At 43.2% G+C, this 18775-nt stretch overlaps 1 protein-coding gene across 14 annotated transcripts in view; it reads left to right on the top strand.

Annotated features, from left to right (window-relative positions):
• klhl29 (kelch like family member 29) overlaps positions 1–18775 on the top strand; it is a 271614-nt gene that overhangs the window by 245171 nt on the left and 7668 nt on the right. For all 14 annotated transcript variants that reach the window (XM_082506531.1, XM_082506540.1, XM_082506529.1 and 11 more), the window contains one exon: positions 8029–8222. In XM_082506531.1, coding sequence (XP_082362657.1) covers positions 8029–8222 — 194 coding nt within the window. The remainder of the gene's footprint in view (positions 1–8028; positions 8223–18775) is intronic.

Below are 18775 nucleotides of genomic sequence, written 5' to 3'. Positions count from 1 at the left end.
AAGGAGCATTAAGCGAAACAAAACAGTCAAATAAGTCAAACTTTACTCAACTCATTCTTCTTGAGTCCTCCATTTCCATACCATTGATTAATTAATGCTAAATTCTCTCGCAGCTGCTCTATTAATGACTAACCTCGTATTGTGGATGGATTATCTCAGTTGTTCTCCTGACTGAAGTTTGGTCCGTTTACAGCATCCTGCCATGCGATTGTATTTGTCTCTAACCATCAGGAACCCTCACATTAGCTTTTATCGAGTGGAAAAAAGTTAGCGTTCATCCTCCAGCTTCACTGTGTTTATGTTATGCTAACATAGCTGTGTAGCTAGCGATCACGTAGCATATACCAGTTAGCCCAACTTCAGTAGCCCTACAAACGTCACTGCTGTTTAGTTTTCTGTCTTTATTTATGTTGGAAGTGATAGCAGAGCTGTACGTTTGAATTTGTTTCAGAAATCTCTCAGTCAGAACATGCTATATCATGTTTAGGTGGAAGCTAGCGAGCTAACTTCCTGCTAACTTCTAACTCTGTTAAATTTAATAAATTCTGTTTTCATGATGGCTGGATGTTAAACTTAATTGTTACACCTGGTAAAGCAGCAACACTGATCATTTTATTAAAGATAAAAGAATTTAGACAGTTTTTAACTTTCAGTGATGTCGCAGTATTTGTTTGACTTTAGGACCTGAAGTTGAAGTTTTGGACCCAGATTACTCCCTGAGGCTCCTGACTACAGTAGCTGTAATCCTCCAACAATCCATCAAGCGGTGCAGCTTCGTAGCTTCCCAAAGTAGTACTAAGACATTTTCTAGATTTTGAGCGCTGTGTACCACATAAAAGGTCAGTAAGCAAAACCAGAATTCATACATAAGGCGCACTGTCGATTTTTGTGAAAATTAAAGGATTTTAACTGCGCCTTATAGTGTGGAAAATACGGTAGACTATGCCCGGCCTTAAAGTTGGGTAAATACAACCTGAGATAAAGAAAAACAGAACAAAACAAAGCTGAAATGCAGAAATGGCTCAAGGTTTGTGGCCATTGTCTTTAATTATTTTGTAATAACACCTGAATGCTCTGCAAACTGCCAAAACTGCTGCTTTTAGAAAAATGCTCACACTTGTTGATTATAAATTAATCAAATGCATGTGATAAATATGATGTAAACATGGCACCTAGCTGCTAGTCACCCTTTTACTTCTTATTGAAGGAGTAAGGGTGTATTACATTTTTCATGCAGTGCTTATGCAGTGGATTTGGTTTAATACTCCCTCCTCTCACCCCAGTCAGTCTCTACATCCCTGAGCCAGGTTCTCCCGGAGGTTTCTTCCTGTTAAAAGGAAGTTTTTCCTTCCCCTGTCGCCAAGTGCTTGATCGTAGCGGTTGGTCTGAATGCTGGGGTTTCTTCTGTATTATTGTAGAATCCTTACTGTACAGTATAACGCATATTTGAAACTAAGTTAGCTATAGAAAAACAATTATTTGATTCCTGTGAAGGTATGAGGGCTCAAGGTGACAAATTTAAACCCCCTGCTATTTAACTTTGAAACTATCAGTAGGTATGAAGGTAACATTTTTCATGATAAATATAATATTGGACAAAAAATCAGCTGTTTCTGAGGTTTTCAGATTGTTCTGTGGAATGAGCTAGTTATGGTTGCCACCCTGTGTCTGCATTTTAGCATGCTGCTTATTCAAAACTCTAGGCTGCGGTAAATGCTATATGTTGTGTTATATTGGACAAATGTTAAAAAAAAAAATCATTTTGTTGAAGTGCAGTTCTGAGAGATTATCAGCATGAATAAATGCGTCCCCCAGACAATGCTTGCAGAGACATTTAAGTGAAAACAAACTGCCAAATCCCTTCAAACCCCGAAGAGCGTGACACGCTGATTTGATCACAAACTGACGGTTTTTCTTTTACAAACAAGCTGGATTTACTCACATGACTAACACAGGTTTTTGAAATCCACATTAGAGTGCACATTTGGTGGTGCATGTGTGTGTGTGTGGGGGCAGTGGGAAGAGACTACGATAGACTGTGTTCATGAGAGTAAGATAGCTGGAGTTGTTGCAGGGATTAATGTGAGTTTGTAACTTAAGGGCACGAGTTGCTGCTTGATATAATCTAGAGCATCAGCTCCTCTCTGCAGGCGATAAATGCTTTTTTTCCCCTCTTTTTTTTTTTTTTGCATTCCAGTGAGCACGCTCAGTTTTTTTAAGGTTACGCTGCTGTGAACCTGTATGGTTTAAGCATACTTAACAGCATGAGTAAATGCAGGATTTGTTATCATGCCTTTCCTGTTTGGGCACTGTATTCCACCACTTGCTGTTTGCATCTCAAGGCTTTTAATAGCAAGTGTGGAGGATACTGTAGCCATTGTTAAGTCCATGTTTGTGTGCGATTCCAGAGTAGTTGTAACTGCAGCACGACGCAATCCTCTGCCTCTTAATGGATCTTTTTGTCAGTGCTGAGGTGTATAGAGCCCAAGTGGTTTTGTTATCCTAACAAGGTTTTTTTTCCTCCCTTTCCTCCCGACTCACTTTTCCTCACTCTATAAACGCTGTAGTTTGTATCTCGGGGGAAATGATGCATGTCAGTATCTCAATGACTGGCAGCCCATCCATTAAGGTTTATCGCATGTGTGTGAAAAATAGAGACAAGTATGGAGAAAAGCATGGTTCATCATCCCCACTACCCTCCAGTTAACTACATTAGTGAATTGGATCCAGTGCCTTGGGCGCCTTCTTGATGATTAGATTGCATGACTTGCGTGTTTTGGAGACAGCTAGTCTATGGACATGTGGTCAGAAATGGAGGCTGTGTGGTCAGCATTAAAAGGCAGGAACCGGTCGACAGTTTCCAAATTAACCAGAGGCGGTACAAACGAGACCAAATGTGTCAGTTGTCAAATGAACTGCAACAGCCAAGCAGCGACCTCAGATGATGAAAAATTAGGCCAACGGGGGAAGTGTTAAAAGGTGCAGTTCCTCAAATAGCCACTGAGCGTTGACTCCAAATGGGAATCAGTCCCCACGGGCTCCCATATCAACCTGCCAATCTTTAAAGCAAAATTAAACGTCTTTGAGGCCTGGTGCTACAAAAAAATCTCTCATTTCTATTACCGATTTTCTCTTTCATGATAAATTAATGAGGGGAAAACTTTTTTTTTTATAACCTTCCTCTTTTTCATTCAGCTGCTCCGTTTAGAAGTTGCCACAGTGGATCGCCTTCCTGCATCGCTGAGCTGTCCCAAACCCAACTAAAATCTGAGCATCTTCACCGCCTCCAGCTCCGCCTGGTGTCTTTTTGATAGTGCTACTATCTCCAGCCTACCTGTTTAAAACCTACAAAAGTTTGAAGTTAAGCTTAATTAGGTGCATGGCTGCTCCAAGTGATCAGTGGTCATTGACACAGTCCCCTCGCTGTCAGCTAGGCTTCGCCCTCAGCTAATAAGAGTCACTGAAGTGGAAGCGTGTTTCTGGTGTCTTTTTGAAGCATTTTTAATGCAACTATCTGATAAATATCATAACTTGCTGTGCAGGTATTTGTTCCAACAGTCCATCTAAGATATCAGTCCTCTACTTTTAGTCAGTATAGCATCTCATTTGCATGTTATTTAGCTCTAATAAGCAGGTATCTGGTATCTGTCTATGGATACAACGTTGCACTTCACTCTCTTCCTTTAAAAAGGGAGTTTTTCCTTCTCACTGTCGCCAAGTTCTTACTCACAGGGGCCCGTCTGATTGTTGGGATTTTCTCTCTATTATTGGCGCTACAAGATTTAAAATTAAATACAGTTGTGATCAATTTTGCTCTAAAACGGCCTCTTAAAAAGCTCTACAATGCACAGTCCAGAAGCAGTGTGTCATTATGCTGTGGCTACGTCCATATTTTATATTGCCTCTGATACATTTCATGGCATGAATTCCTGTGTCACATTAGATCACACTTACCGATTGATGTTATTCTTAGATGCTATAGCACATTGATGTTGTTCCATAATCAGAGGAAACAAGATGGCGAGCACACGCACGCAGATAACAGATACACATACATATTCACAAGGCTTTAGATGTGTAATGCCACTGAGCAAATCCGACGGCAGGCTGCATTTGGTTCATTTTTATGGTCTGTGAGTCAGATGTTTGTTTCCGAGTTATTGTTAAAAAGTGAGGGCCTGAGGGCCAATATCTTCTTATGTACTGCATTTTCTCAGCAGCCTGTAATGACATCAGTCTTAGCTGGTGAAGCCCACGTCCACCACACGTTCCAGCTTTTTGAAGATGACGGAAACGGGTTTAATCTTTCGGCATTCTCTTGAAGTGCCAAATCAGTCTTATAGAAGACATAAATAAATAAATAAATAAAGACTTGATTCTATTTTAAAAAGGATAAAACTAACAAACAGTCTGACAAGTATTGTCTGTGTATAACATCTCTTCATATTGTGCATTCCTTTGTACCATACAGCTCAAACAGTATTAAGAGCACATTGCAGGGCAGCGCTTTTGCTCAGGATAGTTTGATATCATTGATGAACATGTGCACTGTAGTTTCCAGTATTTTTAGTGAACATCGTCAACGGCATCCTGATGCCTTAAATACCATCAAGGGACCTAATATGTATTCATCTGCCACCCTAAAAAAAAATGGTTTTCAGTAAATGTTCTATTTGGCTAAAAAGTGAAGTACCAAGCTGTGTTAGAAAATTACTTTGTTAGATTTACTTTGTCTGTAAGAACGACTAGGATTGGCGCTGGGTGCCACAGATTGTTAGGGAAATTGGAAAATGCTGGAGACGGATGGAATTGTCCAATAGGGAATAAAAATAACTCCAGCCTTTTGGTTTTGTCGCTGGTGAAAAATGCAGTGTAGCCAGTAAACATGCACACTACCCACCAATAACCAGGTTGTATGCCGATAAGTCAATCAGATTATCCCCCCCCATCAATTTTATTAATTACCAGTTAATTAATTAAGGTCGGATCGCCACGTAGAGTCTGCAGACAGGTGGAGAAATGGCACGTCCATCTGCCAATCGTCGTGAGCAAACGCGGCAGCTGCGGCTGCATATTTTGCACAGCATCCGTCTCGATTCACCTGTTGTTATCAAACATAATGGTTCTCATGCAGTCTGGTCATGTGGGAACACAATCACACTTTGCGGGGATGCCTCACACCTGGGTGACACGAAATTATAACGCTGATTTGTTGACGCATTAGTCGCGGTGCGCGCCGCGAGCATCAGCCTGTCATTTTTATCCGCGTTACGCATTCGAAAGCCTGGCCTCTTTCTTTCATTCACATCCTCGCCCTGCCCTTCCTATCAGTCTTTTGTTCTGTCTCTAACCTGACATAAAGGAACACAATCCCACGTTGTTTGTTTCGTTGTAACCCCGCAGCTGCATTTTCAAGATGATTGTCCCTGCGTGATGAAACAGTCCCTGTCAAGAGCTACAGACGATTACATGGCTTCACGCGGTGATCAGTCTGTGTGTAAACACTTTTTTTTAAATTTTTTTAAAGAAAGCAATCGATGTAGCGCAGAATGTCGATGATTAAACTCATACGTTGTCTTTAGTGACGATGAAAACAGCTTCTGTCTGACTGAGGGAAGAGGAAACAGAAGGACAGAGATGGTCTTTGTTTTTGTAATCAGCAGAGTGTCTCCCTCCTTGCTTTGGCTCCTCTGCCTTGGAGATATAATCGAACCATATACACCCACTCTCGAGTCTTTTTAGTGTCAGTCCTCATGTCACGGTTCACATTAAATGCTTGACGGTGAATCACACACGTAATGAATTCAATCAGATTTGCAACCTGCGAAACAGCCCCGAGACGGCGGCTTTCTTCTGACCTGCACGTGTTCCCTTTTATTACAACTCCTGACCCTTTCTGATTGGATGATAGCTGTGCTGTGTTTACATTAATGGGATTTGAAGGCCATTTCCCTAATCTGCTTCTTATTGAAAGATACTGGGTCTCACGTGATGAGCACATCGTTATCTGAAGAAGTCAGAATGGCAGTTTTTATTCAGCATTATAGCTATTTCTGTTTTGTGTCTAAAGCTTTGAATTTGGAGAAATGCAGCCAGTATTTCTAATCGTCTGAATATTTGAAGAGCAAGAATTGGAATCAGATAAAGTGCTGCAGGAAAAATTATCTCTTCTTTCAAAATATGTAAAAATATAATTGCATAAATGTTTTATTCCAAGCCCTAGCAATGTTTTTCCCTTTACAATAATACCCAGGGCTATTATCTGGCTCTTTAGCAGCCACTGTGTTCACTAGCTGGTCGCCAACTGCGTCTGCTATACGAATGAACCAAAACTGCGACACCGCGGGCCACGAGACATTTATTATGTGCAGAAATATGGAAACCGGCTGTTTGCAGCAGTGCCGTGTGACTTTTGTCTGTCCCGTAATCAGCATCACTCAGCAGCATCTGACCCTTAAATTTGTGAACCTCCCCCGATGTGGTCCGAGGGGTAATTACATCTGCCGGGGAATGACCACGTGCCAGTCCTTCTATCTCAGCGGGGTTCGGTTACTCAACCTGATTCGGGCAAGTGTGTGAGCGTGAGTGTTTGAAAAGTGCTAAATGGCACTCTTGAGTGTTTCAAGTCCACCTTTCCTAGAGCAGCTTCTGTGTCACCACTTTGTCAGACTGACACTCGATTTTAAACCCACCCCATCCTCTCGGCAGCTGTTGCCAAGGTCATTATCAGACCTCGAGAATATTCCCAAAGGCTAATTCACCCATATCCTCTGGCACTTTATCTAACAGCCTTCTCACAGGAAGGTGGTTGCAATGAGTGCTTCCAGGTGTCATTTAAATTCAGCCTGACTTCAAATGCTGCACAGACCGCGGTGGCGAAGCATCCGTACGCTAAAACAAACACCTGTATGTTGTATGAATGGGAGAAGACACCTGTGCCGTGATGAAGGTCGTTGACCCCAGTGAGAAAACTGGAGTTAAAAATGACTTTTAAGTGTGGCACTTTTAATATTCACTCAAGCGCTTCAAGTGTAACATTTTGTTGTCTTGGGAATTCTGCCCCCGGTTTTCAGACAAAGGTGTTTTTCTTTACAACAAAGCCGCAACCTTGATTACGGAGGCTCGCTTTAGTCTGAATGGATGCGTGTTTTAATCACAAATCCTGGATCCGTTTGCGCCTCTTTAATGAGGCCCGCTCCAGCTGGAAGGCTGTCGGCGCGGCTGCTTTGATCAGTGGCCCATGGACACGGGATTACGCTGCTAACACACCGCGCTAATGGAGCCGCAAGTCAAAAACACACACCCGCGTGGCGCATGCACGCACACACATGCCCAAACAGGAATGCAAATGTGGGGAAATATACATATAAAACGCACACGCTCAACCTCTGACAAGGGCACAATCCAATAAGCCAGCGTCTTGTTCTCATGCAGCCCTTTGTGTCAGGCCCTTTCATCTGGCTGTATCTGTTTGGGTCGGCTGAGTTTTAGGCTCCGCGTTGACGTCTCTGCCAAAGAGGGCTCAGCGAGTAAGGTCCAAAGCTCAGTGCTGACACACAGCCCAACTCTAGAGACTAATGGCTTGTAGCTCCCAACATATGTTGTTTTGTGTAATTGCTTTAATTGCTGTCATTGTACGTAATGGTTGGTCTTTTTCATCTTCCCTGGTGGTGTAGGCATTCTGCTAATTAAATCTGTCAGCCCTGCAGCCAAATTGAGCATTTCACTGTGAATTCAGAGCAGTGGGAACTTTTAAAATCAGAGCGTTTCTGTAAACTATTGGTGTGCGTGTGTGGGTGTAAATGAGTGACTGACTGCTGGGTGTTACAGGGGTTTTCATAAGTAATTCTCCTCATCCTGGAGCTGTTTAATAGAAGCGGGGTCGCGAACTTTGCTCATCAGTCAAGTCTAAACCTTGACCTGCGCGTAGTTCTGCTTCTTTTATCTGTTTTATTAACTAGAAAAAAAGGTGAAATGACTATATGGGTAATTTCATAAGCCTAAGAAAATGTCTTTGTTTCCGTTCAGGTACGACACCATCACCAACCAGTGGGAGACGGTTTCTCCTCTCCCCAAGCCGGTCCATTCTGCCGCAGCCACCGTGTGCGGAGGGAAGATCTACGTGTTCGGAGGTGTGAATGAGGCCGGGCGCTCGGCGGGTGTGCTCCAGTCCTACGTACCGCAAAGCAACACCTGGAGTTTCATCGAATCGCCCATGATAGGTAAGACAGGTGAAAACACACAGCGTGTTTGTCACAGATTCACACATGCAGCAAAAAAAAGTGAAGGGATGTTATGTCCTCAGGGGACTTGTCGCCATTGTTGCATCAACTTTTGTCTGATGACGGACCTGTTTCTCTCAGATATTCCCAAATGTAGGGTCCTTCTTCCTCATTGTGCTGTCAAATAAATTTAGTTGAAAGAGAATTAGCCCCTGAAAACCTCCACGCTTTTCTTTCAAGGCATCATATCAGAGCATCAGTATTTAGACTGCTTTTTATTTGCGATGTAAAATCTAAAGTGGAAACGGCACAAAATGCAAAAGTATTAGTTTAACCATTTATATGCATCCATTCGTTTATTCTTTGACATCTTACTATCACATTAGAGAGCAACAAGATATCTTTGGGCCTCAATTATGGCTGCCTGGTTGCCTAGCAACAGTGTTCTCACAACTCTACCCAGATGAACCCCTTCACTTCATGTCATGCGCTCGACTTACCCTGTCGAAATCTTAAACTCCTTCTTTATCAGTGCAGTGTTACACAGCACATTACTATGAGACCTTATATTTTCTTAGCGTGCATAAAACCAGACTCAATCAGTTTTATAAGTTAAGTTTGCAGCTCTGTTGCCTCATAGCAAGAAGAGAAGGTCCTGGGTTTGCATGGCTTCTTTCCACAGTCCAAAGACTGTGAACGTTAACTGGTACTTCAAAATTAGCCTTTGGTGGGAATGTGAGTGTTAATGGTTGTCTCTGTTGCACTGGGATGGACTGGCAACCCTGGACAGGTTACCTGCAAGGTGGCCAGATATTACAGGTTGCCCTATAATAGCTGGGTAGGTTCCAGATTAATGGATAGATTGATGGAGGGATGTCCTGTCCCTCCCCTCACACCCAACCGACCAATAGGTGGTCGTCTGATCGTTGGGGTTTTCTGTCTATTATTGTAGGGTCTCCATCTTACGAGATAAAGTGCCTCGAGGTGACTGTTTCATCTAGGGTTTGAGAGTAACGAAATTTCTATTTTCTGTATGTCCTGTACATGTGGCAGAATTGACAAATAAAGTTGACTTTGACTTTGACTGTTGTTGTAATTTGGTGCTGGATAAATAAAACTGAATTGACTTGAATCGAACTGAGTTGAAAGGATGGACGGATGGTGGTTTACCGATATATGCCAGTACTATAGTGGTCTGTTTGTGCTGTTGAGCTTGAAGGTGTTTGAACATGCTGTCTAGGAAATTCGACTAGCACAAATGTAATCTATATCTGTCGCTATTTAGACAGCAAAGATTTCTGGCACAACTTCGCCTACTTCCAAGGTGCGTGGAGAGAATGTTTCCGTGTTATGATGTCCTCTTGTTTTTTAATCTAACTGCTGCACTGACTTCTAATTAAATGTAATCATTTTATGGGTCTTTTTGTATATTTGTAATATTCTTCTTACAAACGGGGGGGAGGGATTACGTCTCCTCCCCCCCGTCTTCATCATTAATGATCTAGTGCAGTATTTACTTGGACATGACTTAACCAGTTAGCCAATACCAACCTGTTATATGTCAGCTGGTTTATCAATGAAGCTGTGATTGGTTAATTTGAATGTTTTTTTGCTACCCTGATGAAGGCCACAAGCCGAAACGCGTTGGTCAGTCAATAAAGTTGTTCTTCTTCCCTTTAAGTGTTGCTGGAGTTCCTGCGTTGTGTCTGTTTGGACAGCAAATGATAATAATTTTCAATTATTTATCACAGTCAGTTGCTTTATTGTTGGAAAGCAATTGCATGTAATTGACTTGACCCCATTCAGACTGACAGCAACCCGACTTTGTTTCATTGTATCATTTATGGCAGGTTTTAGTGGCAGTGTTGGTTTATTGATCTCTTTTTATTTTTGCATTGAAAAATTATTGAAGTGAGAGAACTTAATGTTGTTGGATTATTGCAATAATATCATCATATTGTGAGGGAAGTGTTTTGATAAGACTGTATCATGGGGTGTCTGGTGATTCCCAGCTGTACACAGTCACCCACCAAAACTGGAGCAACTACTGCTCGGATGGTCTGTTAATACAATGAATCGCACAACAAACCATGCTGTTCCTCAGTTTGTATTATAAAAGCTCCAAGTGGCACTAACACCACAAAACCAGTCCAGAGGTCGAGTTGACTGATTTGACCGAACTAGGATGACGCCTAGCAGATAGCTACCAGCCGAGTTGGCACTCCTCTTTAACTCACAGTGCCTTTGGCCCTAATAATGCGACACAATTGCCAAAACCATTTTTCTCTGCTAAGCTGTAATTGTGTTTGTTTGTGTTGTAAAGTAGGGCATTTTAATGAGGGAGTTTGTGGCGACTAACTTGCTCTAGGAGTCAGGCCCGAGTGGTTTAATTTTTCAGAGCCAGAGTTTGGTTCCCGATGCTTTCTTTTCATCTGTATGGCCATGTAAACATAAAACCAACTACTTGGATTATATACTTGGTAGTTTTTTTCCCCAATTAAGGAAACCTTCAGTGTTTATCCTTTCAGTGAAAATGCTGAACCACACCTGAAAATTCAGCAGTCAGCCTGTTTTTACTTTTTCTCTTTATCGTTATCATCCTCCTCGGGATTTTCCATTATTCCCCCTCTTCCCACATTATTGCGCTGTCATAATAATGAGAAGACCATCGCTAAAATGATAGGTGGTTCTGACGATGGTTTCTGACGTGCTATTGGCCAAGCTGTGATCTGAATAACATCAGAATAACACCTGGATCCACATTCCAGTCTGATCCACCGGGGAGCTGTGAAGGACGAAAAGCCAGAAGAAAGCTGCCGTGACTCAAAGGTAGAAGGAAAAACACAAAAGTGTACCAAGCCTACAACTTTGTTATTCAGAGCACTGGCAGATGTCTTCCCAGTGCAAAGATCTTATCCACAGGCATTTCTTCACAAATATAAGTATCCTTGAAAGGTGCAGAGCAGGCGAGATTGCTATTGATTTGGACATATTCTGCAAATCTCTTTGTTTCACATTCTGGCCTGGACAACACTATTGCACACAAGTCAGCTTTAAGCCTAACCTACAAACTTCTTTGTGCTCTATAGATAATTCAATATTTTGTGAGAAAGAGTTAAAAAAAAAAAAAGGTTGATAAGTGGGATTTGACTGAATTGTGTTTCTCTATTTGCAAGCTAAGAACCAGCGTTGCCTGCAATAAGATTCTCATCCAAGCCAAGAAACAGCTCCGGACATAATTGCAAGAAATATTGCAAATTGTTTAATCCACACAAAAAAACAGAAGATATAACTTGTTAATTAGTAAGATTTAGAAGTGCTGAGGGGCAGTTTGTTACCTTCTGGCAGAGGCAGGAGAGCTGTTTCCAGTCTGTGAGCTAATCCAAGCTAACAGAACTGCAGAGTGTAGCCTTATTTTATCCATACTGACATGAGAGCAGTGCCGGTCTTCTCATCTTACTCTTACAATGTGCATACATGCCAGGATATTTAAAAAGTTCCTTTATGGTTGGATTTAATTAGCAATCTGCTACAGTCATCTCCAGCCCCATATTTTTGTTTTGGATCTTCACTAGGATGGCTTTGCATGATTTCATCTCATTTCATCCATTGATTGATCCATTTCATCCCCCTGTTCATGGACTTCAGTGTTTTAGCTCCTGTCTCTTAAAGGCCAGACGCCCTCAAAGCTCACTTTTCTTTGAAGTAACAATGATTAAATATTACTGTTTCTTGCATGGCTTTGTCTTTTGTTCAATCTTCTTCATGCTGAGTCGGTCCACTGAGCTTTGTGGGCATCTGCGTATGCAGAGCGATCTCACACTTCAGTCAGGGTGAGGCCTGGACTTTGACTGAGTCATTGCAACGCGTTAATACTTTTCTTTTTCTGTTTAGATCTGCTGCTATGCTTCAGCCAACATGTCAGACATATGGCTTCATATTTGATTCTTGGATACTTTGGTTTACAGAGGAGTTCATGGTGCCCTGGTCCTGTATCTGCAAAACAGGCCTAAATCATCACCCCTCCTCCCCCATGCTTGACAGTTAGTATGAGGTGTTTGTGCTGATATGTCGGGTGCTGTGCATTATGGCCGTACATCTCCACCTTGCTCTCGTCTGTCCAAAAGACATTGTTCCATGTGGTTTGTCGAGAGGCAGCTTTGCAGACCTAAACCATCCTGCCATGTTCTGTTACAGAGACGAGGCTTTCTCCTGGACCCCGTTCCAAAAAAAGCTGTGCTTGTTCAGCCTTTTACTAACTGTACTGTCATGAACTTTAACATTTAACATGCTAACTGAGGCCTGCAGAGTCTGAGATGTAGCTCTTGTATCTCTGAGCATTGCACGCTCATTGTGTTAACACTCACCTGAGTGCTCCAGACCAGTAGTCTACCAAAACATCTGCTTTTGTAGAAGCGCTCACACTTGCTGATGATCAGATAATACACACCTGGCTGCTAGCTAGTAATCCAGCTTCATGCCAGTCTCTTTTGAGCAAATCGTCCTCTGTGGTGTTGGCTTTTGTTGGTTCAGTAGAACAAACTGTATGCATTGTTCTCCTGTGCTTTCTTCTCTAGGAAAGATTTGACTTTATTTCACAACTGGAAAAAAACCTCTACCTTACTTGTAGAGCACTGAAAAAACTTGTTAAAAAAGTGTTATTATCAAGAGCAAAAGCTACGGCTGTGCAGGCATCGACTGTGCAAGGAAAGATGATATCAGCCGGGCCGAAGAATTGGAAACCTAGCAGACTAGCAGAGCCGTCTGAAGCCTGAGCTTATGGGTCGCAGCGATTAATTGTACATCCACTGACCTCATTAATTGAAACTTTGGACCATGTTTAATATGTGAATCCACTTTTGTAATATTATATATATATATATATATATATATATATAGCAAAAAAGGGAAAAGCATGAAAGAGCCACTTCAACAAATTATAGCACATCCTGGGAGCTTAATGGCTATGGCGCATGCCTCAAAACCGCGCTGTCCACAGTTCAGCAGAAACACAGAGTCAGAGAAGTATTTGAAAGTTACACCAGCACAGAGACACTTTGCTGAGCGCTGTCGCCCAGAAACTTGCTTTCAGTTACTGGAGCCGTCTCAGGGCTTTACTACTGTGAAGGAAACGATGATTATGTAACACGGGTGTTTGGGGCGAGCGCTATGTGGTATTAAAGGGCTTGCAGAGCAGCTGGCACAGGAGAAACACACACATATATACGCACACACAGAAACACATAGATCCAGACATGCACACACACAACGGCTGCTTGCCTCACATAAACCGTGCATCCCTGAGGACCACAGGTACACAAATTATATAACAAGCTGGGAGGTTACACATGCGTGCGTGTATGCATTGTGTGTGTGTGTGTGTGCGCGTGCATGGCAGACACAGACAGACATATCGTCATCTGTCAAGCCGTAGATGAGCTGGCGTCTTACAGCCAACGAGGCAGGAGATAATGGACGGGTTTAGTGCTTCCAGTGAAATTGGGCCGGCGATGATTTTAGCGAGGCGTTGAGGGCGGGGAGCGCTCCTTGAACAACCCCCTGCTTCCCTCCGTTGCTCTCCATCGCTATTCTCTCTGTTCATCTCTCTGTCTCACCCCTACACCCCCCGACTCCGTCTCTCATGGTCTCTCCGCACCGTCTTATCAACTGACACAAATATTTTTTTCACAAATTTTTTTGCAGCTGTGTGTGTGTATGTGCGCGCATCTATGTGTGTGTGTTTTCCCCCTGCGTGCACCGTCTCCCGCGTGGGCTGCAAATGGGTTTCACAAACACTTATCAGGACGGACTTCCCATCTCTCGCAGAGTGAAAAATAATATTACTCATGCCAAAAATAGTCCCTTCAACAAGTCTATTGAGATACGCCGGGTCTCTGCAGCTTCGTTCATCCAGAGCTTCCTTTGTCTTCAGCGTGTCTCTCTCTGCTGAGCAGTATATGGTCTGAAGATCATAACTGAGCACTTTCACATGTAGTAAGCTATTTAAGAAGTCTCATTACTTCATTCTCCAAAGGTCAGCTCACCTAAATTACCGAAATGCCATAGTTTTCTGCTTCCATCTCAGAGAAGAAAAAAAAATCAGCATGTAACATGTTTTTAAAAAGGTCAATCAAAGACCCCTTTAATATATCCGTTCTAGTGGAGCTGAAACATAGCATAGGCAGGGAGAGCTTTGGCAATCACTCCTGCCTCAGCTTCACAAGTCTTTCCTTCTCTTTCTAATATCAGTGTTTCAAATATGAGCGATAACCCCCCCGCTTAGAGTCGTGTCATTGAATGAACAGTTTTTATATATTTATGTCACGTAGCCTTTTTTTAAATCACTGCTTAAAAGAAATTAAGGGAACCCCTAAATCACACATGACTGAAAAAATACTCAAGTTGAAAATCTCCACAGCGATGTGTAAAAACGACATAACAGTCAAATGAGACAGCAGATGGTATCCTGGGGATTCTCCTCCCAGACCTGGATTGGAGCAGAACGTAGCTCCTGGACAGTCTGTGGTGATATTTGGATGCACCCCATACGTAATATCCCAGAGGTTGCAATTGGATTCATGTCCTCGGGACGTGAGGGCCTGTCAGTGGCATCGACGCCTTTGTCGGCCACAGGAGGAAACCAGGGCCCAGCACAAAGCACAAGGTCTGACCCCGACAGCAGTCAGGGTACCGTCGGCTAACATATGGAAGTCTGTGTCTCCTCAGACCATCACTGACCCACTGCCAAACCAGTCATGTTGGACGATGGCATCGTAATGTTCACCACGGGATCTCCAGACCTTCTCACGTCTGTCACATGTGCTCAGTGTGAACCTCCTCTCATCTGTGAAGAGAACAGGCAGCTACGGTGGACGTGCCAATTCTGGTGTTCTCTGGCAGATTCCAGTCAAACAGCACGGCGCTATGCCGCGAGCACAGAGCCATTAAACAATATTGGATCTTTATATCCTCATGAGAAACATGCACAACTAGCCTGCTGGAGGTCATGTTGTAGGGCTATGGCAGCGCTCTTACTGCTCCTCCTCACACAAAACGGCAGATATTGGTCCGGCTCTCCTCGTGTCACAGCCCACTTCCTGTTTCTTATCTCCTCCACACTCTTGAGACAGTGCTGGTAGATGTAGTAAACCTTCCTGTGACAGCATGTGTTGATGCGTCATCCTGGAAGAGCTGGACTACCTGTGTAACCCGGCAGATTCTGTCTCATACAATCAGTAGTAACAAGGATACAAGCAAAAAGCAAAACTGAGAAAAATCAATGAGGGGAAAAAAAAAGTAGATATCAGCGGTTTGTGAGCACCACCTGCAAAACCATTCCCTTTCAGGTGGTTGTCTCTGCAGTGCACCTCACTTTCATTTGAACCAAATCAGGTGCAATGGACTCACATTGATTTGTGCTCCCTTCATTTTTTTTCCTTTTTGTGTTCCTGCCTTGTCTCTGCTGTCACAGACTGCTGACAGCAATGAGCCTGAAAGCGATGACCGATGGCTCGACATTAGCTAATTACAGATCACCATTCCTTGACAATGTCCTTCAACACGCAAACGGCAGAAATATCGACCCATCCAGATCTAAAGCTGATAAATCAGTGTGCACTTTTGAACACTTTTCACCTGGCAGCAGTGAACAGGAAGGGAACCGTCACAGGATGGATATTAAGCTTCACTGAGGCGGGGATCTGGGAAAGGCATCACTGTCTCATTGTTTTTTATGATTTTCTGTTTTAGTTGAGAGGTCATCTAAATATTTGCGTCTAGAAACAGATGGAAAGTTGACAGACCTTGTGCTGCAGGATTATCCAGAATGTTAGAGGGGTGTTTAACCCTCCATGGGGTCTGCAGGCCGGTCACATGACTAAAAACTATGAATTGTGTTCTTACTAAATGTAGCAGATGTCTGTCGACCAAACAGTTTGTCCAACCAAATCTTGGCCACAACTCTTTGATAGATTTCCATTGAAAATCTGCACAAAGCTGCAGGACTGACACGCCAGTTAACCTCTGCTGCTCTCGAGCTTGCTGTTAGCATGCTAACGCAGTAAATTAAGTATGTATGCATGATGTTCAGCAGATGCATGTTTGGAGTGGATACGAACGCTGATGCTGGCAAATATCGCCGTGCACATATATTCTCATAAAACCCTATTAGCGTTGCTGTCGTTCCTGATGACAGAGCTGATATATGACGCTTTTTAGGGGCTTTTTCTTCTTAACATTGTGGTTTTTGTTAACTAATCTGTGCTGCAAAAAAACAAACTGTTCACAGCATGTTCTTTGAGGGAAAGAAATGAGGCAGTAATTTTAGAAATATGAAGCATAAATGAGGATATTTTTCCACAAAACCCCCCAAACTAAATTCATGTTTGAGGCCAAAATTCTAAAATCCCATGAAATCTTAGAAGCCTTAACAAAAAATTAAGTTTACAGCATCTTTATGTGCAGTTTCGTACCGAAAAGCATTAATGTGGCACACCAGGACTTAATCCACAACAAATGACCGACCAAAGTCAACTGTACACAAGCTGTCAATGCAAAAAATGAAGGATGTCGTCTCACAGATACATTTGTCGTAACTTTAAATTATTAAAATTACAACCAGTGAAGCTCCTGATGATTACAGCCTTTTTGAGGAGCTTTTTGAACTTTTGAACTTGCTGTTCTCTTTGCTGTTAAAGCGTGGGGAGTCACCATGCCAAGATCAAAAGAGCCTCTGTGAGGATTTTGAGGAAAATGCTGGAGAATGCCTGTGGGTCTCACTTATGGAACGTTAAAAAGATCTACAAATCATTTGAAATGGATCGTTCCACCGTGAGAAGAATCATCAGCAAGCTGCTCCAACCTGAGTTAACCCGCCGACGTCCCCCAGCTGACAGACGGGTCCCCGTCGACCGGTAGACTCCAAAAGCCCGGGAGCAGGAGCGCCGCTGCGAGATACCGACCGTCGGGATGATCGTTTCCCCCGAATGACGTAACGGCAGACCGGCCGCGGCCCTCGAGAGCGCCATTTACAGAGGTGGAGGAAGAGGAAGGGAAAGTGACAGAGCAAGAGAAGGTGGAGAAGGTGGAGTGTTTCCATAGCGACCTAATTGGACATGCACCCATCATGCTGAATTAAAGTACATCATCCTCTTTCAGCTATTTCGGCCCATCATTTCAAAGGCAGCTCTTATTCTCCTCACACTGCATAAAAGGACATTGTGTGTGAAGAGGGAGGCAAAAAAAAGGGGGAACTTTTCGCTGCTCCAATTACCTTGTTGTGATCTTATCTAAGCTACTGTCAGAGAGAACTGACGCTTCTTTGTCCTTTTTCCTCACGCTCTCTGGTATGATACAGCGAGCTGGAGTGGATCACCTCATCCTCCGTCGTTTGGAGGAGAATGTCTTGTTTATCCCTTGTTTGCGTTTCCTCCCGCAATCGGCCGCACATTTCAGCGTCGATGTAATGCCGCTGCGGCTTTGTGATGGAGGCTGCTGTTTGGCTTTTTATCAGAGACTGCGGTCTTGTCTAGATCTGTACAGCAAACAGTATTGGTCTGATTGAGTGAATTGTTCTTTACTCTATTTGTGTGGGTTATTGTTGCTGCGTGCTGGTTTTACAGCGTCGGATATCTGCTGCCGGTGTTGATGCAGGAACGAGATAGGGAAGAACAAGGTGTTTGTTGAGACAGCAGCTACACAATTCATCATACCCGTGTGCGGGTGTGTGCGTTTTCTTTTGTTTGATGTCCTTGACCTCAGCCCGGGGGGAACCCAGGCTTGGTGACTAAGCTGTTTTATCAAGGTGCGGGAGAGTGTGTCAGCCCATGTTGCCCCGCAGGCACAGTTAAAACCTTGTTTTGCTGCCTCTTTTTATTCATTTTTTATGTAGAACGTGGTCAGCTGTGGATTCCTGGCTGAGCTCTCTAACCTTCGAGCTGCGAAAGCCGACAAAATCTATTGCGATATTTCAAGAATAGCAAAGTCCATCTCAGAATTGAAAAGTTTTCAGCTGACACAGACAGATTGCGCTCCCTTTACTGTATCTCAATGTTGTTTCAGCAAAAAATGACTCGTTTTCTGCAACGAAGGCCAAGGGATGAGAACAAAACCAAAGCGGTGGAAGAGAAGTGGAACCCCAGCAGCAGTCCTCCGAGGCTTGCCAAACGAGAACTATGAGATTTACCTGCCTGGTACTCCTCCAAGCACTCAAACTCGGTGCTTACTGTTAGTCCGCTAGAGAGAGGCAGGAAGTGATGGCAAGAGTTTCAATGGGGGAAAAAAGAGAGGAAGGTTTTTCCTTTGAGAGCATCCTGTTATTATTCTGCCTCGGGCACAGAGCAGAGAGAAATGAGTGTTCTGTGTTTATGGGACCTAACACAAAACATCATGTACACACGCTTACGCTGGCACACACACATACGCTCAGGAAGACTGGCAGCAGCATATCAATGAGACGAGGAAGGTAAAAGAAGAAAATAAACACGTCTGGCAGAATGTGAGGAGGACCAATCAGTGGCAACTTGTTTCTCAAGGGCAGAAATTGAGGCTGACGC

The sequence above is a fragment of the Aulonocara stuartgranti genome (assembly GCF_965226115.1).
Source record: "Aulonocara stuartgranti genome assembly, chromosome: 15".
Lineage (NCBI taxonomy): Eukaryota > Metazoa > Chordata > Actinopteri > Cichliformes > Cichlidae > Aulonocara > Aulonocara stuartgranti.
This window is presented reverse-complemented; position numbering and strand designations above follow the sequence as displayed.